This window comes from Balearica regulorum, chromosome 1, assembly GCF_011004875.1.
Source record: "Balearica regulorum gibbericeps isolate bBalReg1 chromosome 1, bBalReg1.pri, whole genome shotgun sequence".
Classification (NCBI taxonomy): domain Eukaryota; kingdom Metazoa; phylum Chordata; class Aves; order Gruiformes; family Gruidae; genus Balearica; species Balearica regulorum.
In genome coordinates this window covers 67,086,338-67,106,693 of record NC_046184.1, presented here as the reverse complement: position 1 = coordinate 67,106,693, position 20,356 = coordinate 67,086,338, and the positions used below count along the sequence as shown (strand labels likewise).

Sequence of the window (20,356 nt, the reverse complement as noted above, 5' to 3'; positions counted from 1 at the left end):
TCTGTCAGTACTCACACATAAAAACAGCTCTAGTATCTGACGTAAGACAGTGAGTTATGAGTGGGCAAAAATATTTCAGACAATTCTTGGGAAAGTCAGAAACAGATTAACATTTTACAGCCCTAAACCTGATGGTTTTGCTCTCAAACTTTCAGAAATTAATTCTGTTCTTGGCCTCTAGTGCTCCCATGACATTTTAGGCCCAGGAGATTTGCTTGCACCAATTTGGAGAGGAATGAAAACTCAAGATTAAAAAGGAGAACTGATTTCACCTTTAAATTGCACAGTTCTGACCAGCAGCTCCAGAAATACACTTCTGAGCTCAGTGCTAAAACCTCTCAACAACAAATCACAGGATGCAAGCACGTCTCCCATGTATCCTGGGCTCTATTTCTTGTGTTTTACATTTATTCATTGCATCTCATTGCCCTTTCCAAGAAATATAAGTGAAAAACCAGAGCCCCAGCTAGCACAAATTGTCAGCTTAAACCCGCTTAGCATCTGGCCTGAAGAACTTCCGACATGTGCAATTTTACATAGCTGAACAAATGTTGCGAGAAAAATCTGAGCACAGTGAGATAAGGCAGTGGTGTTGGGCTTTGCCATTAGGGTTCAGTTCTTTACAGTTTTATTTGGAATATTACTTTATTACGGCAGTAGAGCAAGATGCCACTCAAACGAGTTCAGCAGAGAGCATAACCAAGCCCTAAGAGAGCATCACCTCTAGTAAAGTAACCAGAGCCAGAGCCTGAGCCCATGACCATCCACGCTATTATACTGTTAACATGGTTCCTAACAGTTTCACATCACTCTCAAATAGTTCCCAGGAGCGGTCCAGGGCTGAGCCCAGACCAGGGTTTGGTCCCAAAAGCCGGCTTGGGCTTGGCCACTGTCTCTCAGAGGATACAAACACTTACTAAATACGTGCAGGTCAAATTATGCCAATTGGCCTCAGGGCTAGAGAATGGGACCAGCCCTTTTTTATTTATTAATGTGGACCTTCACTAAAGGACTAATGGCCTTATTCAAACGACCCTCTGTTCAGGCGCACCCACTGCTGTTAATAACAGCTTCCTGGGGATAAAACCAGAGTAGAACAAAGTTTTGTGGCTGGATTTACAGAACAGCATAAAACTTGACCACAGGTAAGTAATTAAAGCAGCATTTACTCAAGAACTCTCAAAATGTTTCTGCAAAACTTGCAGATACACCATTTGCAAACTGGTTTGGTTTTGCTGTATGGGATCTATCGTTTTAATGAATGGAGGCACATGTACTTTTTTCTTTTTTTTTTCCATTTTTATGTTATGGGGAGGTTTGTGCTGTTTTTTGAGACTTTTGGAATTGGTCCCAATGATTCCGGATGCCTACTTTGTTTATTTTGACCGTAAGCTCTCTGATACAAAGATTGCCTCTTCCCTACACGTATTTATTCATTGGAAGGGCCAGGAACACATTCCCAGGACAAGGAGGTCTCCGGTTAACCTGGAGTCTCTTCATGCCGCAATAACGGCAATACTCAGAAGCCAGACCGTGTTTTACAAATAGTCAGGACACTCTGAGACACAAGAAGTCGGTTGTTGGAACATATATACCTTGTTTTGCAACTTCTCTTAAGAAACAAAGCTTTCTAGCTGGACACACACGGAGCTGTATTTTCCTTGCCACCACCATTGATAATGGTAACAGTCTGCAGGCAATATCCTTCTTGCTATGCATCTGATTAGGTAGAAATTCCTCTAGGCTTCACCTAATCAAATGCAAGTGCTGCATTATTTATGAAAGAAAGCTGAATTTCATTAAATTTATTCTACAAGAAGCAGTTCATGTAAAAAAAAATCAATTTCTCCTTTCTTTTAGAAATCAGAACAATTTTCTTTTAAAACCTACATTCACAGGTAATTATAATAGAAGTCTTGAAATGGCAAAATTACTTTAAAAAAAAAATAAAATAATCCAACCCATAAAAGTATATTTTAAATCAGACTGGGATTTCATTTCTAAAGAGAAGACAAGTGGGATGTTTCCTTGTTGCAGAATGAATAATTCAAATGATTCCTCCAGTGCTGTATCTGCAATTGTCAGAATAAATTTAACTATTACAGGTACACGCTGCACAAGAACTCCTGTTAGTAATTATCCCCACTTCTTTTAGGCTAGCAAAATTCCCTCTAATACCACTGAACAAAAGCCTTATTGACTTGCACAGTCAAGAGATTTCCAGTTTCACAAGAAGATACCAGGCATAAAACATATATAGTCATCAAAATGCTGATGACCATTTATTTTGCTTTTTAATTTGATGTTGTTATTACCTGAAACATTAATTAAGAAAAAAATTGAGGGGTTTTATTTAGCAACATATCTGAACTACAAGACAATTCCAGAAAACAGAGAAAAGGAGGGAATTTGTTGTCATGACTACAACCTATAATCCACCAAGAATTTTAATTCTTTTAATTCAGATCGAGAGAGACCACTTAAACAACTGGCAAGCTCTGCTCGCAGTCCTGCCTTTCAACGGCCCTTGGTCTGGTGCCAGAAGTATTCAGAGGGCAAAAGGCATTAGCGTGACAATTCCCCGGTCGCTCTTTAGAGCTTTATGTGGTTTTTTGCACAGCCATCGCTGTGCAGGGGCACAGAGCAACAGGGGACGGGGCCAGGCCAGTGTGCCACTAGCCAGGGAAACTGCCAGGAACAGCACGGAAAGCGCTGCAACGCCGGCTTTCAGGGGTGCGGGCAGCCCCCTGCAGCCGCCACATGATACAGGGGTTCAGGAAAGCAATCCAGAGCCACCCCTCAGAGCTGGGACAGCCCTGAGATGTCATGCACGAGGTGACCCTGCCTGATGCTCCATCCAGTGCCTCCCCGTGGCTCTGCCCAGCCCCTTGCCACCCTCCAAGCATCAGTCATAAACCTGTTGAAAGCACGCTCCCAGTGACTTGAGACCTGAGTCCTTAAAGCCATTGTAAAAGCTGAAAGCAACACTGGCCATCACAGCCATGCCACGGCAGCAGCAGCAGAAGGAAAAAACCTGCCTGCATCACCTTGCACAATATTCAAAGGGGCTCCAAGCGTATTCATTTCTGCTAGAGAGAAAAATCAGCAACTGATCCAGCTGGGGAGATCTAGCATGCCTGTTTTCTGTTAATACATCTTTTGATTAAAGAATGCGTTTAAACTTAGCACTCGCAGGGAATGCTCCACCTTTGAAGCAGCTGTGATTAATTACCACTGCTGCGCTGCCGTGAGAAAACAGGTTGTGTTACCTCTCTCGTGGTAAGAGCAGAAGAGGGGTTGAAGAGCCCTGGGACAGACCTCCTCTCACCGGTCCTTCATACCGCAGGACACCTCCCCGCTCTCCCGGTGCCTGCACGACCCTACCGCAACGCTCAGCATCCACAAGGCTCGCTTCAGCCAGATTAAGCACAAAGACTCAGGCCTTAATTACTCAAGACCAATTACTTGCTGGCAGCATAGCAACTTGTTTTTAAGGCACATTTTGCCCCATTCCAACACACACTGTAATATTTTATTGGCATCATTTTGCCAACAAAAGTAAGCATGTTATGTGAATAATGTTTCATCTGTGCCAAATTTTTATACTGCCCATTTTATATTTACTCTGGTATACTATTTCAAGCCGATTTCCCAATTTTAATATTACATCACGCTCATTTTCATGTATTTACGTAAGTTCTCAACAAAGCTCTATGTCAGGTTGAATTAAAACTTGACTTGATGTAATTCCAAGACCAGCCATCCTACGGGGAGCAATCCCGTACTGGCAACAACTCGAGCCGTGGCCTCATGATAGCATGGCACCTTGTTCTGAGAGCTGCTCTACATGATGTGGACACGTGTAGGTCACAGAGCCAGATGCTATGTCTTTCTCAAAAAGATCTTCAATTTGCAGTATTTTAATTCCTTTTATAGAGGGAGAGATGATCCTGCAATATTAAGCAGCAGCTGGTTTTCTCTTCCAGAGTTTTAGTAGTTGCATCCATATTTCCTCAAAGGTAACACCCTTCAGCTTGGCAGAAGGTTTGTGGCAGGCTGGGATTTTTTATATTTTTAAAAAAAAAAAAAAAAGGAAATCCTGTTGAAAGTCAGGCAAGTGAGAGATCTAATGCTTTTAGGTTCCTTTGAAAGCCTTAGGCATAATCTTCTTCAGTGAAAGCATGACAAAGCAGTCAGACTCCTGGCTGTACACAGCATGGCCTGGCGTTGGGTATTACATCACACCCATTTCCATGTACTCAGCTATGAGGTAGTCCAGTTCAGTGCCTGATGCAATGCTAGGAATAAGGCAGGGAGCGATCCCACCCCAGCACGGTGCTACAGGCTCTCAGCATCTCGGTGGTTCTGTTAGGGTCCTCACTGGTGTTACACGGACTGGCTCAGGTCCTGATGGAGGTCCTGCTCAAGAAGTCAGCCTGATCACCAGTGCCTATGGCTATTTCAGACACCCACCCAGGGTGTTCTCTCCCTGCTGTGGCTGAAGGGTGGGGGGATCCCCTGCAGATGCCTTGGGTATCCCAACCCACCGCAAATGTCTTCTACCTTCCAGTGGGCAGAAGTCACCCACATTTCAGTGCCAAGCACCTACAACGTGGACACTAAGAGACGGTGCTCATCTCTGCCACGTTTCCCATGTGGCCTGGGACAAGACTGTCTCTCAGGGTCTCCATGCCCCATCCCTAAAGTGACAATAATAAAATTTCCTTTCCTCATAGGGTTGCCTCTCTGCTCACAGCACAAGCCCTCTGCGGTGATGACAATCTCCAGCTACGGTCAGTGGCCAGCACAGCAGGATCTTGATCTCAGCTGGGACCTCCAGAGGCCAATTTGGTATAAATAGTAAGTGCTGAATCGCAGCCAGGGATCGGTGGAAGCCAGCAGGAAGAGCAGCCCGCGGGCGCCCTGCCACCAGTAAACCCTTTCCCCAGGGTGAGCCGCCAAGGCTGACGGGCAGAGCACAGGGGACAGCAGCCGTGCTGTACCCTCATATCGAGGGAAACCTCTCCAGGACAGAAATGTGAAAAAAAGAGAAGCTGAACAGATTTAATCTGTAAATTGACAAAAGCCTCATGAATTCTTTGAGTCTGACATCCATTAAGAAAAAAAAAACAAAACAAAACCAAACATATCCAGAAGCATACCATCTAAAAAACAAACCTGTAGCACATTAAGTAATATTACAATTTATGAATTTTCATTAAATTTTCAAACTTAGGCAAGGGTAGAAGCTTAAGAGTTAGAGATGAGAGGAAAAAAAAAGGAATTTAAGTCAAACAATGTCATGGCTAAATATAAATAAATAAAAGCTTTCTTGCTAAACTCACATGTTCCCTGCAATGCCGAGGCAACATAAGGTTATCAAACTGAGCTGCCTGCTTATGCTCTCACATAAAGAATTTATGCTGGATCCATGTAAGTCCTGAAAATCTCAGAAACCACTCAAGCCTAACAAAGGACTAATAATTCACCACACGCCTGACTTAAAAGACCGTGTGAACAGCGCAGGCATCTCCATAGAGCCCAGAGAAACTAAAGGGACACCACAGCAAACAGGAGACCATTGGGTGAGTTCTTCAACCAAACCGTTACGTGAGGGGAGGAAATAACACCATATATCTCGCCTAAGCAGATGGGATGAAATCACGCCTGTCATCTCCCAGGGTTCACAGGTGCCGGAGGAAACTGTACAGCCTCGTACTGCCACCCGTGATCTCGGCTGTCTCCGAGATGTCTGGGAGTTGTCTTAGTCTTCGATGTAAATCAGAGCAGCCCCATTCCAGCATCGCCCAAATTGCTCAAAGGGGCCATTCAAATGTCCGGGGATAAGCAGAGCACTGCAACTCCTCCTGCCAAACCTTTGCAGAAAGTCTCAAGGTTATCCTTGACAGGCACGTGCTGGGAACCAATTTTTCTGCTGCCCCTTGGTAAGGATCGGTGTAGGCAAGTCTCTGATGATTTAGCGCAAGAATAATCAGTGCTACCTGGTCATTCTCTGAGAAAAAATAGTCAAAGTTTTCTTAAAGACAAGGATGGCAGGCTAGGGGAAAAGAAATGCCTGTGGGAACAACGAATAATTAACCTTTGGATTTGAGGTTCTCGTTAGCCAAAAGTGAAAAGTAGACTCAAACATCTGCAAAATACAACCATAAGTTTCCTCTCTGCATAGCCCATGTAAAAAATAAAATAGATCTCTTGTCCTGATACGACAACAGGTTTGCAGCTTTATTAGGGAAGCATTTTCCATTCCCCAGACTTTTAGCACCAGTCCCTGATACGTAAGTAGTCAGAGCAATGACGCAGTGTCTGAGGAAAGCTATAGAGCAGCCATTCTCATAGCTATGGGGGCTCTTCTCCAAGAAGATGCATTTGAAAAGCCAGCAAGTCCCTGAAGGACAGTGTAGAAGGACCTGCACCCAGGACAGAAGCCACAGTCTAGGAAGGGACCCTGCCTGTAAATACCAGTGTCCAGGGGTGACTTATACATACATCTGCCCATTCCAGCACGGACATCCAGTTCCCATTACTGTCAATGCAGTTAGACTCTGCATCAGGGCTCATGGTTACACTTATACCAGCTTGGTTTTGAGTAAATAAATGCCTGTGCCTTGACTGATTGGTATTTGATCAATAAAAAGCAGAAAAAACTCAGTAGAGGTGGAGTAGACCCCAAAACAGGCAGGGATTAGTGCTTTATAGAGAACAGGTTCAAATATAAATTATGCTAGCTGAAGCAATTTGGCCATCATCCCATGCACTGTGTTGTAAAGGCCGTTAAGTCTCTGATTCAAATTATCAGGCAGCCTTTTCAGTCATCAATTACTATTAAATCACTCAACAATTTTGTCTAGCTTCAGGACAGCCACCGCATACATACACGAGAGCACCAATTACCCCAAAAGCCTGTTGTCAACGGGTGACTCAGGAGAACACCACACAAAGATGCTTCCAACAGCTTGGACGCGATCTGCCTCAAGTCTGTAACATCGACTAACACAGGGTATTATGTGAAGTCTCTATGAAGACGTTTCATCAAATGCCTAACCAGAGGGCTTGCTCCAAAGGCCTGACCTAAGAAACATTAAGGGTCAGAAGGGTACTCATGGTTTTGGGAGCGAACACAGCCCTGACAGTCACAGCAAAGCAGCGCTGCACATTTTTGACTCACTGTAAAAACAGGCTAACAAATGGTGCTGGTATTTTAATTCTTCCCAGAAATAAATCACAGATGGTATCCAAGGCCACCTGCAGTCCACGCTGAGAGGCATTTTCAAGGCACACACACAGACACGCACGCACATAAAGGGCTGTATGAACACAATTTTTTTACTGCATGGAGAGTGCAATTTAACCGAATTTAAACCACCTCAGATACTGTTGATTTAAGATATATAAAAACTCAGTGGGTAGGTGTGTGGGAAAGCTTAGCAAGAAACCTGAGTCTCCCTCACAGCATTAGGGCTTTATTTCTAAAGTGGAGTGAGGAGAAAGAGCAGCCTCACTCGCTCCTTTTCTACCCATTCCAGCGATGTTATGCACCAATTTTATTTCCTCAGTGAGGGATATGGATATGGTACCCACACTGCTTCCTCCTCCTCCCTCCCCCATCTAGCCTGCCTTTGAGTACCAAGTATACGTAAGCATGATCTCATGACACCTCTTGATGACACAAACCAGTATTTCCAGTTTCCATGCTTTGAGCAACACCTTAAGCAAAATTATTTTCAAACTCTGCAAAAGCCAGACCACACATGTCACAGCACCAAGTGTTTTCACACTGGTGCATCTGCCTCCTGGCCCACTCTCAGCTCCCTCTCAAGGCTGAGCACCAGAGCAGCTCCCTGAGCCAAAACCAAAGCCAGCCCGAGGGTTCCTGCTTGCTGCCCAGAGGCTCCCTTCTCTGGAGGATGCCACAAGGGAGAATGGAGGTTTCTGCATGGTAGGCTGGTCCCCTTCCAACTCTGTTCAGTCAGCGGCATTCGGGAGGGAAAGTCTAAGTGCAGCTTGTGACTATGAACCTGTTGATGGACACGTACGCACATGCACTGCAAACACGTGTGCGCTCCTGTGTACACACACTTGGTGCATTTATGTGCATAAACTCACAGTAATACATATACGGCAGATACCTCCTGCAGGACTCTCTACTATCAGATATTCCACTGGTGGTAAGAGTCAGCTCACACACTTGCCCCTGCCTCCCTTGGGAAAGAGCAGCACCCCAGAGAGCAGCTCCGGGTTGCCCCACAGTAGTGCCTGATGCTTGCAAGGCCAGCCCGAGTTTCTCTCTCTCTTTCTCTCTTCCGGCCTTACTGCCTCTATTTCTTTCTTTCCAGCACTTTTCCTTTTTTAGTCCCCTGATCCCAGTTCATTTCTGTGACTGTCATCCGGCAAAAATCAGTTATGAAGAAATAATTCAGTTCCGATTCAACCATTTTCTATCATTTGATGGCCACAGTGTCTGCCTTTACACAAAGATAACTCCCCCCAACACACTACACAATACACTACCGACATTTTTAATTAAGGGCAAATCTATATGTTTTATGTCCAAATGTGCAAACGTGAAATTTTAGATGTTGACCTTTTGCCAAACACAGAAATGTAGCTTGAATAGCACAGAATTATTATTAGCACAGAAGTATTATTAGCACATTTATTCACCCAATTCCAGCAAGAAACCCAGCAATCTCCTTCAGCCCCACCTGCTGTTGCTCACATCGATCTGCCATCCATGGGAAGCACGGCCCTGACAACAAACACGGAGATAGAGAGTGTAAGACAGAGCCGCTTCGGGAATTAAAATTTTGAACGAGTGCAATTGTAGCAGGGAAGGTGAATTTCCCCCCCTCCACTGTTAAAAGGGTTATTAAAGGCTCTGCTGTTTTTCTCTCTCTGCGTGTCAGCTCATGTGCGTTCCCGAGAAGCAATAAAACAGTCTCAACAGCAATATCAAGCAAACAAGGGTGGGGAGAAGCAGGACAAAAGCTTGGTAACTATCAACAACAGCAAAAATGTCTTCATTAGCACATCAGAGTTGTTCTTCATATGAGGTTGCACGACCTCATATTCTCAGTCACAAACATGAGAGTGGTGAGACAAGTTTTATTTCAGCTACGACCAGCACTGTTTGATCTCCGGCAGCAGGGGGTCTCTGAAATTCCTAGCAACGGCCGCAAATCTGCAGCAGAAGCAGCACCAAGAACGTTAAGGCCAGCTTTCAGAATAGTCATGGTCAACTCACATCTCAGATGGAGTATTTCTGGCCTTTACTTTTTGCAGGAAAAAAAACCCCAAGTATCTCCTGGAGTCACTACCATATGTCAGGCAAACCAGCGAAGCAGTCTAATCCAGCAGTGTGTTTTTCTTGCTTTACTGAAGGTAAGCCGAAAGGTTTATAACCCACTGCTGCAATTGCAGAACGCCAGCTGTTCATCAGGTCTGCTTTACGGGTAACTCATCTTGCATCTCCGAAGGGCTCTGCTTCCATTCCCCCATTAGGAACCCAACATATGGGAGGAGCTTTTCATACATACACGGAACTTTTTTTCTTTTCATTCTGCCCCTCTCCAATTCAAATGTTGTTCTCCATTTCTTCACTTAATTTCAGTTTTCATTTCCCCTGCTCTTGGACAGCATGATTAGATGGCAGTCATTACCTATGCCTAAGTCAGGGTGTTATGTCACTGGCCCCTCGGCTGCGGTGAGGACTGAGTTCTTTGACGGGCCACCCGCAATGGCATCAACAGGTGGCTGTCGGGATCAACTGCCAAGTTTGCCTTGGAACCCTGCCCTGCAGTTTCGCTGTCAGAGGAAACACATTCTTCTCTTTCACCATTTACCTGCCCTGAAGTTAACAGAGATACACCAACACGTGCCAGCAGAGGATCCTGCCTGCCTTTGAAAGCAGGAATGGGAGCAAGTGACTGAAGCATCAGCGATCAACTTTCCTGGGATTTAGTCTCAATTGCTATTATTTCCACTATGTAACCTGTGGGCACTTCAACATCCTTTTCCACAGCTATAGCTACATCACCTGCCTACTTCGCAGGAGCAATGGGTTGCTTCACTAAATAGCTACATGGCAACCGACACTTCTGGCAGAGAAGCAGCGCGTGGAAACGCATCGTTACGTTGGTGGAATGGTAATTGCAAGCGGTTCAAGCAGCCGAGTGCGGACTGACAGGATCACTTTTGTTTAGCAAACAGTTAAACTCATTCACCAGAGATCAAGCAGACCTACATTGTAATTTGGCACAAGCTTTAGAAGCAAGCTGGAATGATGGATGAGCCATCACCCACGTGCCTGATGGAGCCGGTACGAGGCAATGTTGCTCTCACTCTCCTACCTCCCAGGAGCTCCCGGGTGGCAGTGGTGGCAATCCATGTCCTTATTGACTCCATTTCCTTATTAATTCCCTTATTGATCTGCTCACTGTGCACTAGGCAGATATGATATTTTGATCTCCCATACTTCTGACGATGCTGCCGCTGGATTGCAAAGCCTCTTGAGTAGCTTGTGTTTTCTGTGATCTGGGCAGTGTGGATCCACCTGGAGAGCAGACACCCAGTGAGGGGTACCTGGGGGAAATTAGGGAAGCTTGTTGTGTTAGCATCTGAGCTGCTGGTCTGCCTAGTCCCTGATGAGGAAATTCAAGGAGTGGTGCTTCAGCTTCCCAGCTGTTCTTCCATTTTCAGGTCAGGCCAGAGGCCAAAAATACCCTGAACCATCAAAATCTGGTCAGGATATTACAGCTACTACTTCCTTTTCTCTAATTGTAGAGTAATTGGCCTACAATCAGAGCAGCGATTGCACAGCTGGGGTCTGTGAGGATGAGTAAACAGCTCGGACATGAAATCCGTTCTTATCTGTGATACCTGTCTAGGGTCTTCCACTATATCCACCATCATCTTGCCTGTTCCACAACCATCGCCTTCTCCACCACTTCAATACAGCCATCATGCGTAGGCATGATGAGGCTGCAAGGCCTACACACAACCCCAGCCATTTCAGAAAGGGTATGTCTCAGGGGAAAACACAGAATGTAATTCTCAACAGAACACACTACACTTTTTACTTACACTGTTTCATCGCTTAATACTCAGGCCCGAAATAATTTCTCTGTGACAGGGGTGGGAAGAAAGCATAAAAATAAGGAAAGCATAAGTGCAGAGAGATGAGGCGATGGGATCAAGTAGTGCAGCTTCTCAGTGATGGAGCCAGCAGGAGACTCCCAAATCCTGGTCTGCACCGCTGGGTCAGATAGCAAGCATGCAAGGTGGGGACAGGGGCTTGCTTTTCAAAAGTGCCGACTAATCCTGAAATTACTGAAGCGAGTGGAGCACTAGTACCGTGCCGCCAAGACACCGAGCACCTAGAGAAGAGCATGGTTGGCTCTGTGTGGCTCCAAGCCCTGACAAGGCTTTGGGTGCTCTATAAACAATACCCATCAGCACAAACCGTGCTATCTAATAAAGTTGAGGAAATGTTTGCAATCAGTTCTCAAAACAGACTCTTTCATAACTGAAATACTGCAGAGCAGCAGACAGCATTATAATTATAATAAACGGATGCTGCTGAGTTAGAGAAGAGCAAAATCTTTTGTCAGCAAATCCCATTTACACAAGCACAGGCAACGTTGGTAGGAGCAGTTACATTACTCTGTGTACTAGCACATTCACTGCAGGGCTTGGCTAATTTTTGTTAGTCCCTCTTCTTTTTAACTTGCAATGGGCTTTTCTGGTAAGTTGGAGAAAGTTCAGAGACTAGCAACAGGAACAACTAGAGGACTGCAAAAACTCCCACAACACTGACAATGCCAGCAGCTACATCAGTTGGTTGTATCAAGCAGCAGGTTAAGGGAGGAGTTGATCACTCTATGGAAAACAGATTTTTGGTAATCGGATCTTCAGTGTGGCAAAGATGTAAACAAATCCAATGACTGGGAGCTGACGTTAAACAAATCAGACTAAAAATAAAGGAGGACATTTTCAACAGCCAAGGTAATTAACCTTCAGTACAATTTATTGATGGTTGTGCTGAATTTTCCATTCCTGGAAACATTAAAAAATAGGATGGAGGTTTTTCTAAATTACTTCCTAAATGCCCAGCATGGTAAAATAGGACAGGATGCTGCTCAAAAAAGCTAAAAAGCACCTTCACCCAGGTTCAGGCCCTCCTCAATGACAACGAACTCCTGTCCTCCCAGCTTAATCTGGGTGGGTTAGGAGTCCTTGGAGAGCCTTTGTTATAACCCTGTCAGCTGGCCAGAATCAAAACATAGATGTAATTTCTGGAGTTTCCTGCCACACCACATGTCAGAAAAGAACATTTCTTGTACCTCCTGATGTGCCCAATGGAGCTGAGCTCTGCCCTTGCTATCCATCAGAGCCACTCCTCCCTCACCTTGCCTGTCCTTCCCACATATGCTTTTATTCCCAAAGACATTATCTGCACCCTCCATCTTTACTTTCCCTTGCCACCCTCCCCTCCATCCTTTTCCCTGCTCTCATTCCGCTCAGGGGCTTGTCCCTTCTCTCAAGCCCCTAGGACCAGAGGGGAAGAGGTTTGGGGAACTGGGGTGACTTGCTTGCTGCACGGAGCACTGCCTGGGCAGCGGGGAGCAGCCGAGGCCCTGGCTGAGCTGCACTAACAGCACCAGCAGAAGCAACGGGCAGAGGGATGCTGCTCATAGGCAGTGATCCCATCTGCGCGTGGTCAGGATGGTCCTTCAGGACTGCAGGACATGTCCCATATCACAGCCCAACCCTGGGCCCAGATTTACCATGTATCTACAGGCAAGGTGATTCACCCTCCTGCTTCAGCTTCCCCCTGGACAGAACCACAGTAATGATATTTACCCTGTTACTGCACAGGAGCATTTTCAGGATCAATTAGTTTAGTGTTCATGCAAAGCTCTGTGGACAGAAGCCTCAATACAAATAGTAAGTACTATTATTATTACTGCACTTCAGAGGGCTACAGCACTGGCATTTTCCAGGCATGCACCATTAACAATTTACTAAGATAAATGGCCCAGGAACCTGAAAATGCATTTATGACAACTACCTCCTGCTTACCAGCATACATTCAGCCAAGTAAATGACACCTCATTGCTCAACGTGTAGCTATGGTAACATTTCTATCTCATATATTGAAGTGTGCACACACACACACACACACACATATACACACACGTGGAGCTGGATGGAAGCCAGGCTACCTCATTTGATGACATGCAAACAGCGAGCCAGGGAGCTTTCCCAGCCTCCGAAAGCCGAGCTGCCCCTGGGAGCCAGGGGTGAAGAGCAGGCAACTCCCCCCATGCCCGGCAGGAAAGGGCTGGGCTAATGGCAGGCTGCACCGCACAACAGGAGCCCCACCAGGCCCTCGAGGGACTTACTTGAGAGCAGTTTTGTAGTGGTAGATCGCCTCAATGTTACGGCCCTGGTCCTTCAGAAAATTGGCGTAGTTGTAGTGCACCTTGGCATTGTGGGGCAGGGTCTTCACTCCTGAGCTGCGAAGAGGAACAGAAGCAGGACCATGTTAGTGGCCAGGTTATCCCTCCTTCCCTGTGGTCCACCTTCTTATGACAGTACCTTTTTCCAAAAAGTTTGCTTGGATTTTGAGTGCCTTGTCACTTCCTGCATGCTTGTGCCAATGCAACTCATGGTACAAGCCCGAGCTTGCCCCACGCGCTGGCACACCACATCCCCCGGGCGGACATAAATATGTGGCAGCAATTCAACTTGTCCTGGCCGCTGTCACCACAGGCATCTCTAGCACCAACACTGCAATACTCCCTGTGGCCAGGTGCTGTTGTATTTCATAATCTGAATTATTAAATTGAAATACCAAAGACCCTAAAAAAGCTAATATTTAGAGGGACAGCATATAGCAGTCTATAAGATAGCCATAGCAGGCTGCCTGCTTAAATTTGAGTGTCACAAAGCACCTTATGAAAATCTTGATTTAAATCTGTCAGCTGCAGGTACCAGAAAGAAGGTATCTTTTCCATACGCAGCAGCCACTAGAGGGGATGCATAGCATACTCGACTACCGAGCCAGCATGTACGCACTGCTTAGCGCTGAGCGGAGCATGGCCAGGAGGTGAGGGCTAATAGGACTCTCGCCCTTAGCTGGCAAGTCGTACGCTCTGGCGTTATAACACACAACTGAGGACATGTGGCTGCACAGCCACCCCATCCCTCCCCTTTGTCTCCCCTGCCGCGTGTAGATTGGACTCAACGTTTGGAATTAATAATGAGGGCACAAAGACAAAAGGAGAAGAGCAAGCATATGCTTATTTACTTAACTGTGAGCACAGAAAGCAAGGTACACCTTGCACAGCTAGAGGAAATGCTGTTTCAAGGTTAAAGAGAGAAAGAAATCACAGGAGCACGTACGCCATGGAAACATTTTCCCTACAAGAATCCAGAGAAGTCAGTACTCCGTTTCATGGGGAAATCCTTTCCAGCACATAAATAGGGGCTCTCTGAGGTAATGGGAAATAAGGATGGATGAATCTGTTCATGTAAAAGCAGACAAAGTGCTGTTTCTTGCTCACAAGCAGATTCCTGCCAGCTGCTCTTTTCTGCCCCCATCATCTCTGAACGTTCCTACCTCAGGTAGGAAAAGCAAGGATCAGGACATTCCCAAGTCTTGTTGCTTTGCCTTGTCTGTCTCTCCCGTTTAACTTTGGTGGGCATGGAAGTTAATCATAACAAGATGGGGTTGCACACAGCCCCCACCCACAGTAGGGTGCAGTCCCTCTCCTGCGGGGAGAATGCACCCACAGCTGCAGAAACCCTTTGTCGGGGATTTCATTGTAAAAGGGTGCTGGAGAATCGTTGTGGCAAATATGGTATCTTTTTGGTTATCTGCAGCCAGTGGCATCAAGCATCGCTAATGCCTACTTGTGAGAGCTTCCAAAGCTTCGCCCACGGCTGCCTTACAGAGTTCAGCACAACACGGCCACAGTTTGCCTACTGAAATTAAAAATACACCTTGCTTTTGGCTTCCTACTCATCAGGTATTTCCAAATTCCTTACTGGGAGCACTACAGGAATAAGACATTTTGTGACTAATCGCTGAATTAAATCAGTTAATTGATGCTATTCTTAAGAGAATGATTTTCTATATTAGTTTTCACAAAGATATACTGCACCAGCAGCAAGTAATGTGTGACTGCTATGGCTGTGTTAATTTCCATCGGCCTTGGGAGCTATTAACTACACACTTACAACCTCTGGGCATTACTGGAATATTAATTCTTATACAGAGAGGGTTTCATTACATCAGCGCCAGCGTTACAGGCGGAGACACGGACAGGCTCTCAAAACTGCTGCTCTCTCAGAGCTACGTGCAATGAGTTGCTGACTCTGCTACAGCCCCTGCTGAAACAGAGCAAACTGAGTTAACGGTGAGGAGTACATTACATATGCACAAGTACTTCAGTTCTAACGAGATACGGTATTAACAGTAAGATGCATGTGTTTAAATATTTTAATTCTGGACTGTTTCCCTTTAAATAGAATTTATTATTAATCCTGCTGGTCCCATTTATTAAAATGTCACTAATAAAGCTTCTTTCATCTGCATGCTTCTGCCAGAGGTAGGGGTGACACAGAAGAGGCAGAAATCAGTCTGGGTTGTTACGATGCTCTCTTCTGCATCACGCCGCTCGCAGTCCCTGACCTATTTATTCTCCTCACACAGGCGGGAGGGGGGTGTTTCATTTTGCAAATGCACATAGCAATGACTGAGGCTGCTTGGAGTCTCTGCGCTGTGGGAGGTAGTAGCAAACACAGCGCTGGACGTGGAGGGGATTTTTTTAGGAGAGTTTAGGCAAATACTCCTCCCAATTGATTCTTGACCAGCCGAGAATGCTGTTCGCTCATTGACAGAGGAAACAACAGTGTCCATAATAAAAGCCAAGCAGGAAAGGGTGGAGTATAAATAACAAAGCAGAACACAATGTTTTTCCACTCCTGCTTCCCACAAGCCCCCAGTCTCTCACAATTTCAATCTAATTTTCCAACGTGCTTTTCCAAACTCCCCTGTTTCCCTCTTCGCCAGCCCGGCACACACGTGCCCTTCTGAAAACCTATGGCACCGATCTGGCTCCAGCCAGAAACAAGCTCATCGAGATTGGACGTCACTTCTCCAGAGGATTTCCTTCCCTTTTGACTTCTACGACAGCGGTAAGCAACATAACTGTAAAATAAACAATAGGCAAACCCTTTTACGTAACACTTCCTCTCCATGGAAAGGCAAAAGCCTATTAGCCATAAATCAGAGAAATAAAATACCACTGGTATTTTCCAACCTCAAATACCGGCATTACCCAAATTCCACTTCAGTTGGAAAAAGCCTCCTGTGATCCCCTCTGTTGTTGTCCTAAGTGCATGTTCTGCTCTGCAAAGTGACTGGGTGCAGGGCAGAGGCTTCACTGATTTTCTGTGATTTCCATATGAAAAGTGCTCAATTTACAAGGAAATGAGGCCACTCCTGCCTCAGCAGGAGCCCTGGGAGACCGATGGGGTCTCCTGTGCTTTGGGAATCATTATCATCAATAAAGTTCTCTACAGCAAATTATTCTCTGGATGACACAAACAACCACTTTTCCTTGGCCTTCTACCCCTGTATTGATTTCACAGATATCCATGTTGGGCCATATTAAACTGTTCTGTAGAAGATGCACAAAATGCAATAGGACTTGCTCTTCTCAGCTGAGCTAGCTTTCAGAATTAACAAAATAACATAGCAGTAAATGCCACCTTTGGGGCTGGGTTAGTTTTTGCAAATTACTGAAGTCAGCAGACCTGGCTTGGGAGAGAAAACTGCTGACTATGAAAGTACCGCTTTTATACAGTCCCTTTGCTGGTTACAACTGTGTTTCCAGGCACCGTCACAAACCGGGGCAGTGCATGTAGATGCTTTCCAGGAGCAACAGGAAATGCGGCAGCTTGACAAACCTTGAAAAGGTCGGTACAGCAGATGCAGAGGTTAGCCCACAGCCCTCACCTCCCTCTCCCTGGCTTCAGACATTAACACTGACTGCGGTTGGAACCTGACCTCCCGGCCTGTGCATTCATTTTATAGGGTAGTTCCTTAAATATTTAACAAACCTTCCCTGCCCACCTACCAATACAGTAAGACAAACTGATGGGCCTTCTAGAGATCTGTTGCAATAGTATGCCTCAAATATCTAGACCTCTATATATTTGGCCACTTCTTATATTTGTGGTTCATTTGCTTCTCATTTAGTCCTTGCACATATGCTGGTGCACCTATGAGTTGATGCATCATTTCCTCAGACAGCAGCATCCTCCCCGACACTGCTCCTTTCAGTCAGACCTGGCAGGATTTCTGCATCCAGAAAATTTGTCCCCTGGGCTGGAGACTGAGAGTCAGGATGGCCCGGAGATGGCAACGGTGCTGCTGCACAATGTCAAAGCAGGGTAAGCCTTGAGAACGGGACAAAATGGGGTACGAGCACAAAACTGGTAACATGCTGAGTACACAAACGTCTCCTGGACCGGCGTAGAGAAAGCGTGTATAACGCAACAGGTCTCAGCCAAGGGAATCGAGACAGATCGACCTTGAAGAAACACATCCAAGCAAATGGAGGAATGGAAAGTAGAGGTGAAGGGGAAAAAAGTAATAGGAAAGAAAAAAGCAGTAATTAATTAAAGCAGCAACTGGAGAAAGAAAAATGAAGAACTAGGAATGGGAATAAAGATTATCTCAGCACACACTTCTTAAAAAAATTCAACACACACAGAGACTACCAAGTAGGTTGATTTATGTCTCCTTTCCCACATCTATAGATTTGCTCTGTTTCCTTATTATTTTCCCTCATACTTCTTTACTGTTCCATACCTCCTCCTCCTGCTCTGTCCTTTCTAATTTACTGCTGTTGCATGTGCCTCCATCCACTTCTCTCTCCTCATCAGCCAATATATAGCCTCCTCCTCCTGCCCCTAAGATGAGATCTCCCACTCCTGGGATGACATTATCTTCTTGCTATACTATTCTTCTTTTGCATTTCCTTCCCATCAACAAGAAAAGTCCTACTGTATTACAGACTCACAAGAGATGTGTAACATCTATCAAAGATGATCTTAAAAGGACAACAAAAAGGCCAATATGGCTAAACAGCATAGTAAAGAAGGCTATGAGAAATGAAAACCACCCTTTAAAAAGTGAATGTCACAGCTACAGAAGGAAAAGAGTATAAACTTCAGCAAGTGAAACATAAACCATAATTAGGCAGAGCAAAAGAGATTTAAGGAAAAACTTGCTAAAGCCATCAAAGCTAATAATGGAATACATCAGATATAGGAAACCTGCCAAAGATCCCCTAAGGCAAATAGATGATGGAGGTCTAAAAGTAGTGCTTGAAGAAGAAAAGGCCACAGCAGAAAAGCTAAATGGATTATCTGCACCAGTGCTCTCTACAGGAGAACTGAAGGAGGCTGCCACATGGGAGCCATTCCTTACAGGGGCAAGTCCAAAGCACGGTCTCAAACTGAAGTGGCAGTAAAAGAGGCTTTAAAACAAATCAACACCAAGAACAGTTATAAATCCATTGGGCCTGGTAGTATGCATCCAAAGGAAATCAAACCTGAAGCTGCTATTAGCTGCGGTACGTAGCCTCTCATTTAAACACAGCTGGCACTATTGAATTGGGAGGTGATGGACATGATGTCATTTGGCTCCAGGGGAGGGATCTGGGAGGTAACAGACCAGCAAGTCTGATTTCCACTCCAGGTAATTTGGGGAAAACCGTAATAAAGACTAGTTCTAGCAAACTTCTGGATAACTACAATCCAACAGAGGAGAATTAACCTTGTATTTTGCAGAAAGAAGTTAGTTGGGCAGATCTGTTGTTCTTTGATAGACTCAACAGGTACATGGTACTGAAACTATGGAAAGCTCTTACAAAAATCCAAATATAGGCCAGTCAGTCAAATCACAAACATCAATGTAGTGCACTTAAATGTTCAAAAAGGCTTTTGATAAAATCCCTCAATAAAGACTTCCAATTTCTTAAAGGTGTTGTGGAGTAAGAGGGAAGGTCCTCTCCTGAATCAACACCTAGTTGAAAGACAGAGCAAAGTGCACGAGTATGTGAACAGTTTTTACAATTGGAGATGACTGCAAGCAGGCTCCCCAAGAGACATTTAGTGGCATCCGAGCTGCTTCACATGTTCACAAAGGATCTTGAAAAGGGAGCAAACAGGGAGGAGACACATTTGCTGATGACACCGATGTGAATCGCACTGCAGGAATTAAAACTAACTACAAATTGTTGCAGAAGGATCTCACAGTATTGAAGGCTGGGCAAGAACATAGCAGATGAAATGCAATTCTCATACAGCAACAAGTATCAGAGAGTGTGTACACACACACTCTAAATCTGCATAAATCTGCACACAGACTGATGTCTATAAATCAGACGCTTCCATTCACAATAGGTATCTTGGAGTTCGTGTGGACAGTTCTGTGAAAATATCACCCAGTGCTTAGGAGAGGTCACAAAACGCAAGTGGAAGATCAGGAATTAGTAGAAGAGAACAAAAAACAGAAAGCAGTCCTACGTTACTGTGCTGCACACGTCTCTTGAAAGGTGATTCTGGTCTCCTTCTCAAAAGGACAGATTAGCTTGAAAGCATGCAGTGAAGGCTGACAAGCAGGATCAGAAATACAGAACAGCTTCCATATGAGGGCAGTTCAAAACCAGCAGACTCCAGTGTGAAAAGGAGACAGCTTTGGGTGAGGGCATGGGAGTGAAGGCATGGAAGGCAGAGGACAAGTGACGGAGCTGATGGTAACTCACTACTCACTCAGCACACCAGAACTAGGGGACGCCAAACAAGATGATCAGGCAGAAGGCTCACAGCACACAGACGGGAAATCTTAGTGTGCGCACTGTGTAATTTAACGACGGAGCCCAGCGCACAGGATGCTGTAGAAGCCAAAACTATAAATAGATTTGAAAAAGCAGTCAGAGACATTAATGGAAGAAAAGTCCATCAGTGGCTGTTGAAAGCAAAAAAGCCAAGTAACTCCTGACTCAGGAAGTCTTTAAACTGCAGATTACTGCAAGCTGGGAAGGGACTGGAGAGAAGCATCACTGTTGCTGGCCCTGTTCTTACATTGCTTTTCTAGGCATCTGCTGCTGATTGCTCTCAGGGGTAGGCCACGATATAAGGTCACCCAGCAGGAGCAGACCTATGTTCTTGCCTTCTCCTCAAAAGCCGAGGGCAGATCTCTCTCCCAGAATTGACCCCAAAAGACATGAGCTGAAGAGTGAGCCAGCTCAACCCAAGA

The 20,356-nt window shown here is 45.3% G+C and overlaps 1 protein-coding gene across 1 annotated transcript in view; it reads right to left on the bottom strand.

Moving 5' to 3' along the window:
* Window positions 1-20,356, bottom strand: part of TMTC1 (transmembrane O-mannosyltransferase targeting cadherins 1) — a 145,945-nt gene that overhangs the window by 25,231 nt on the left and 100,358 nt on the right. The window contains exon 11 of the mRNA XM_075756233.1: window positions 13,422-13,535. Coding sequence (XP_075612348.1) covers window positions 13,422-13,535 — 114 coding nt within the window. The remainder of the gene's footprint in view (window positions 1-13,421; window positions 13,536-20,356) is intronic.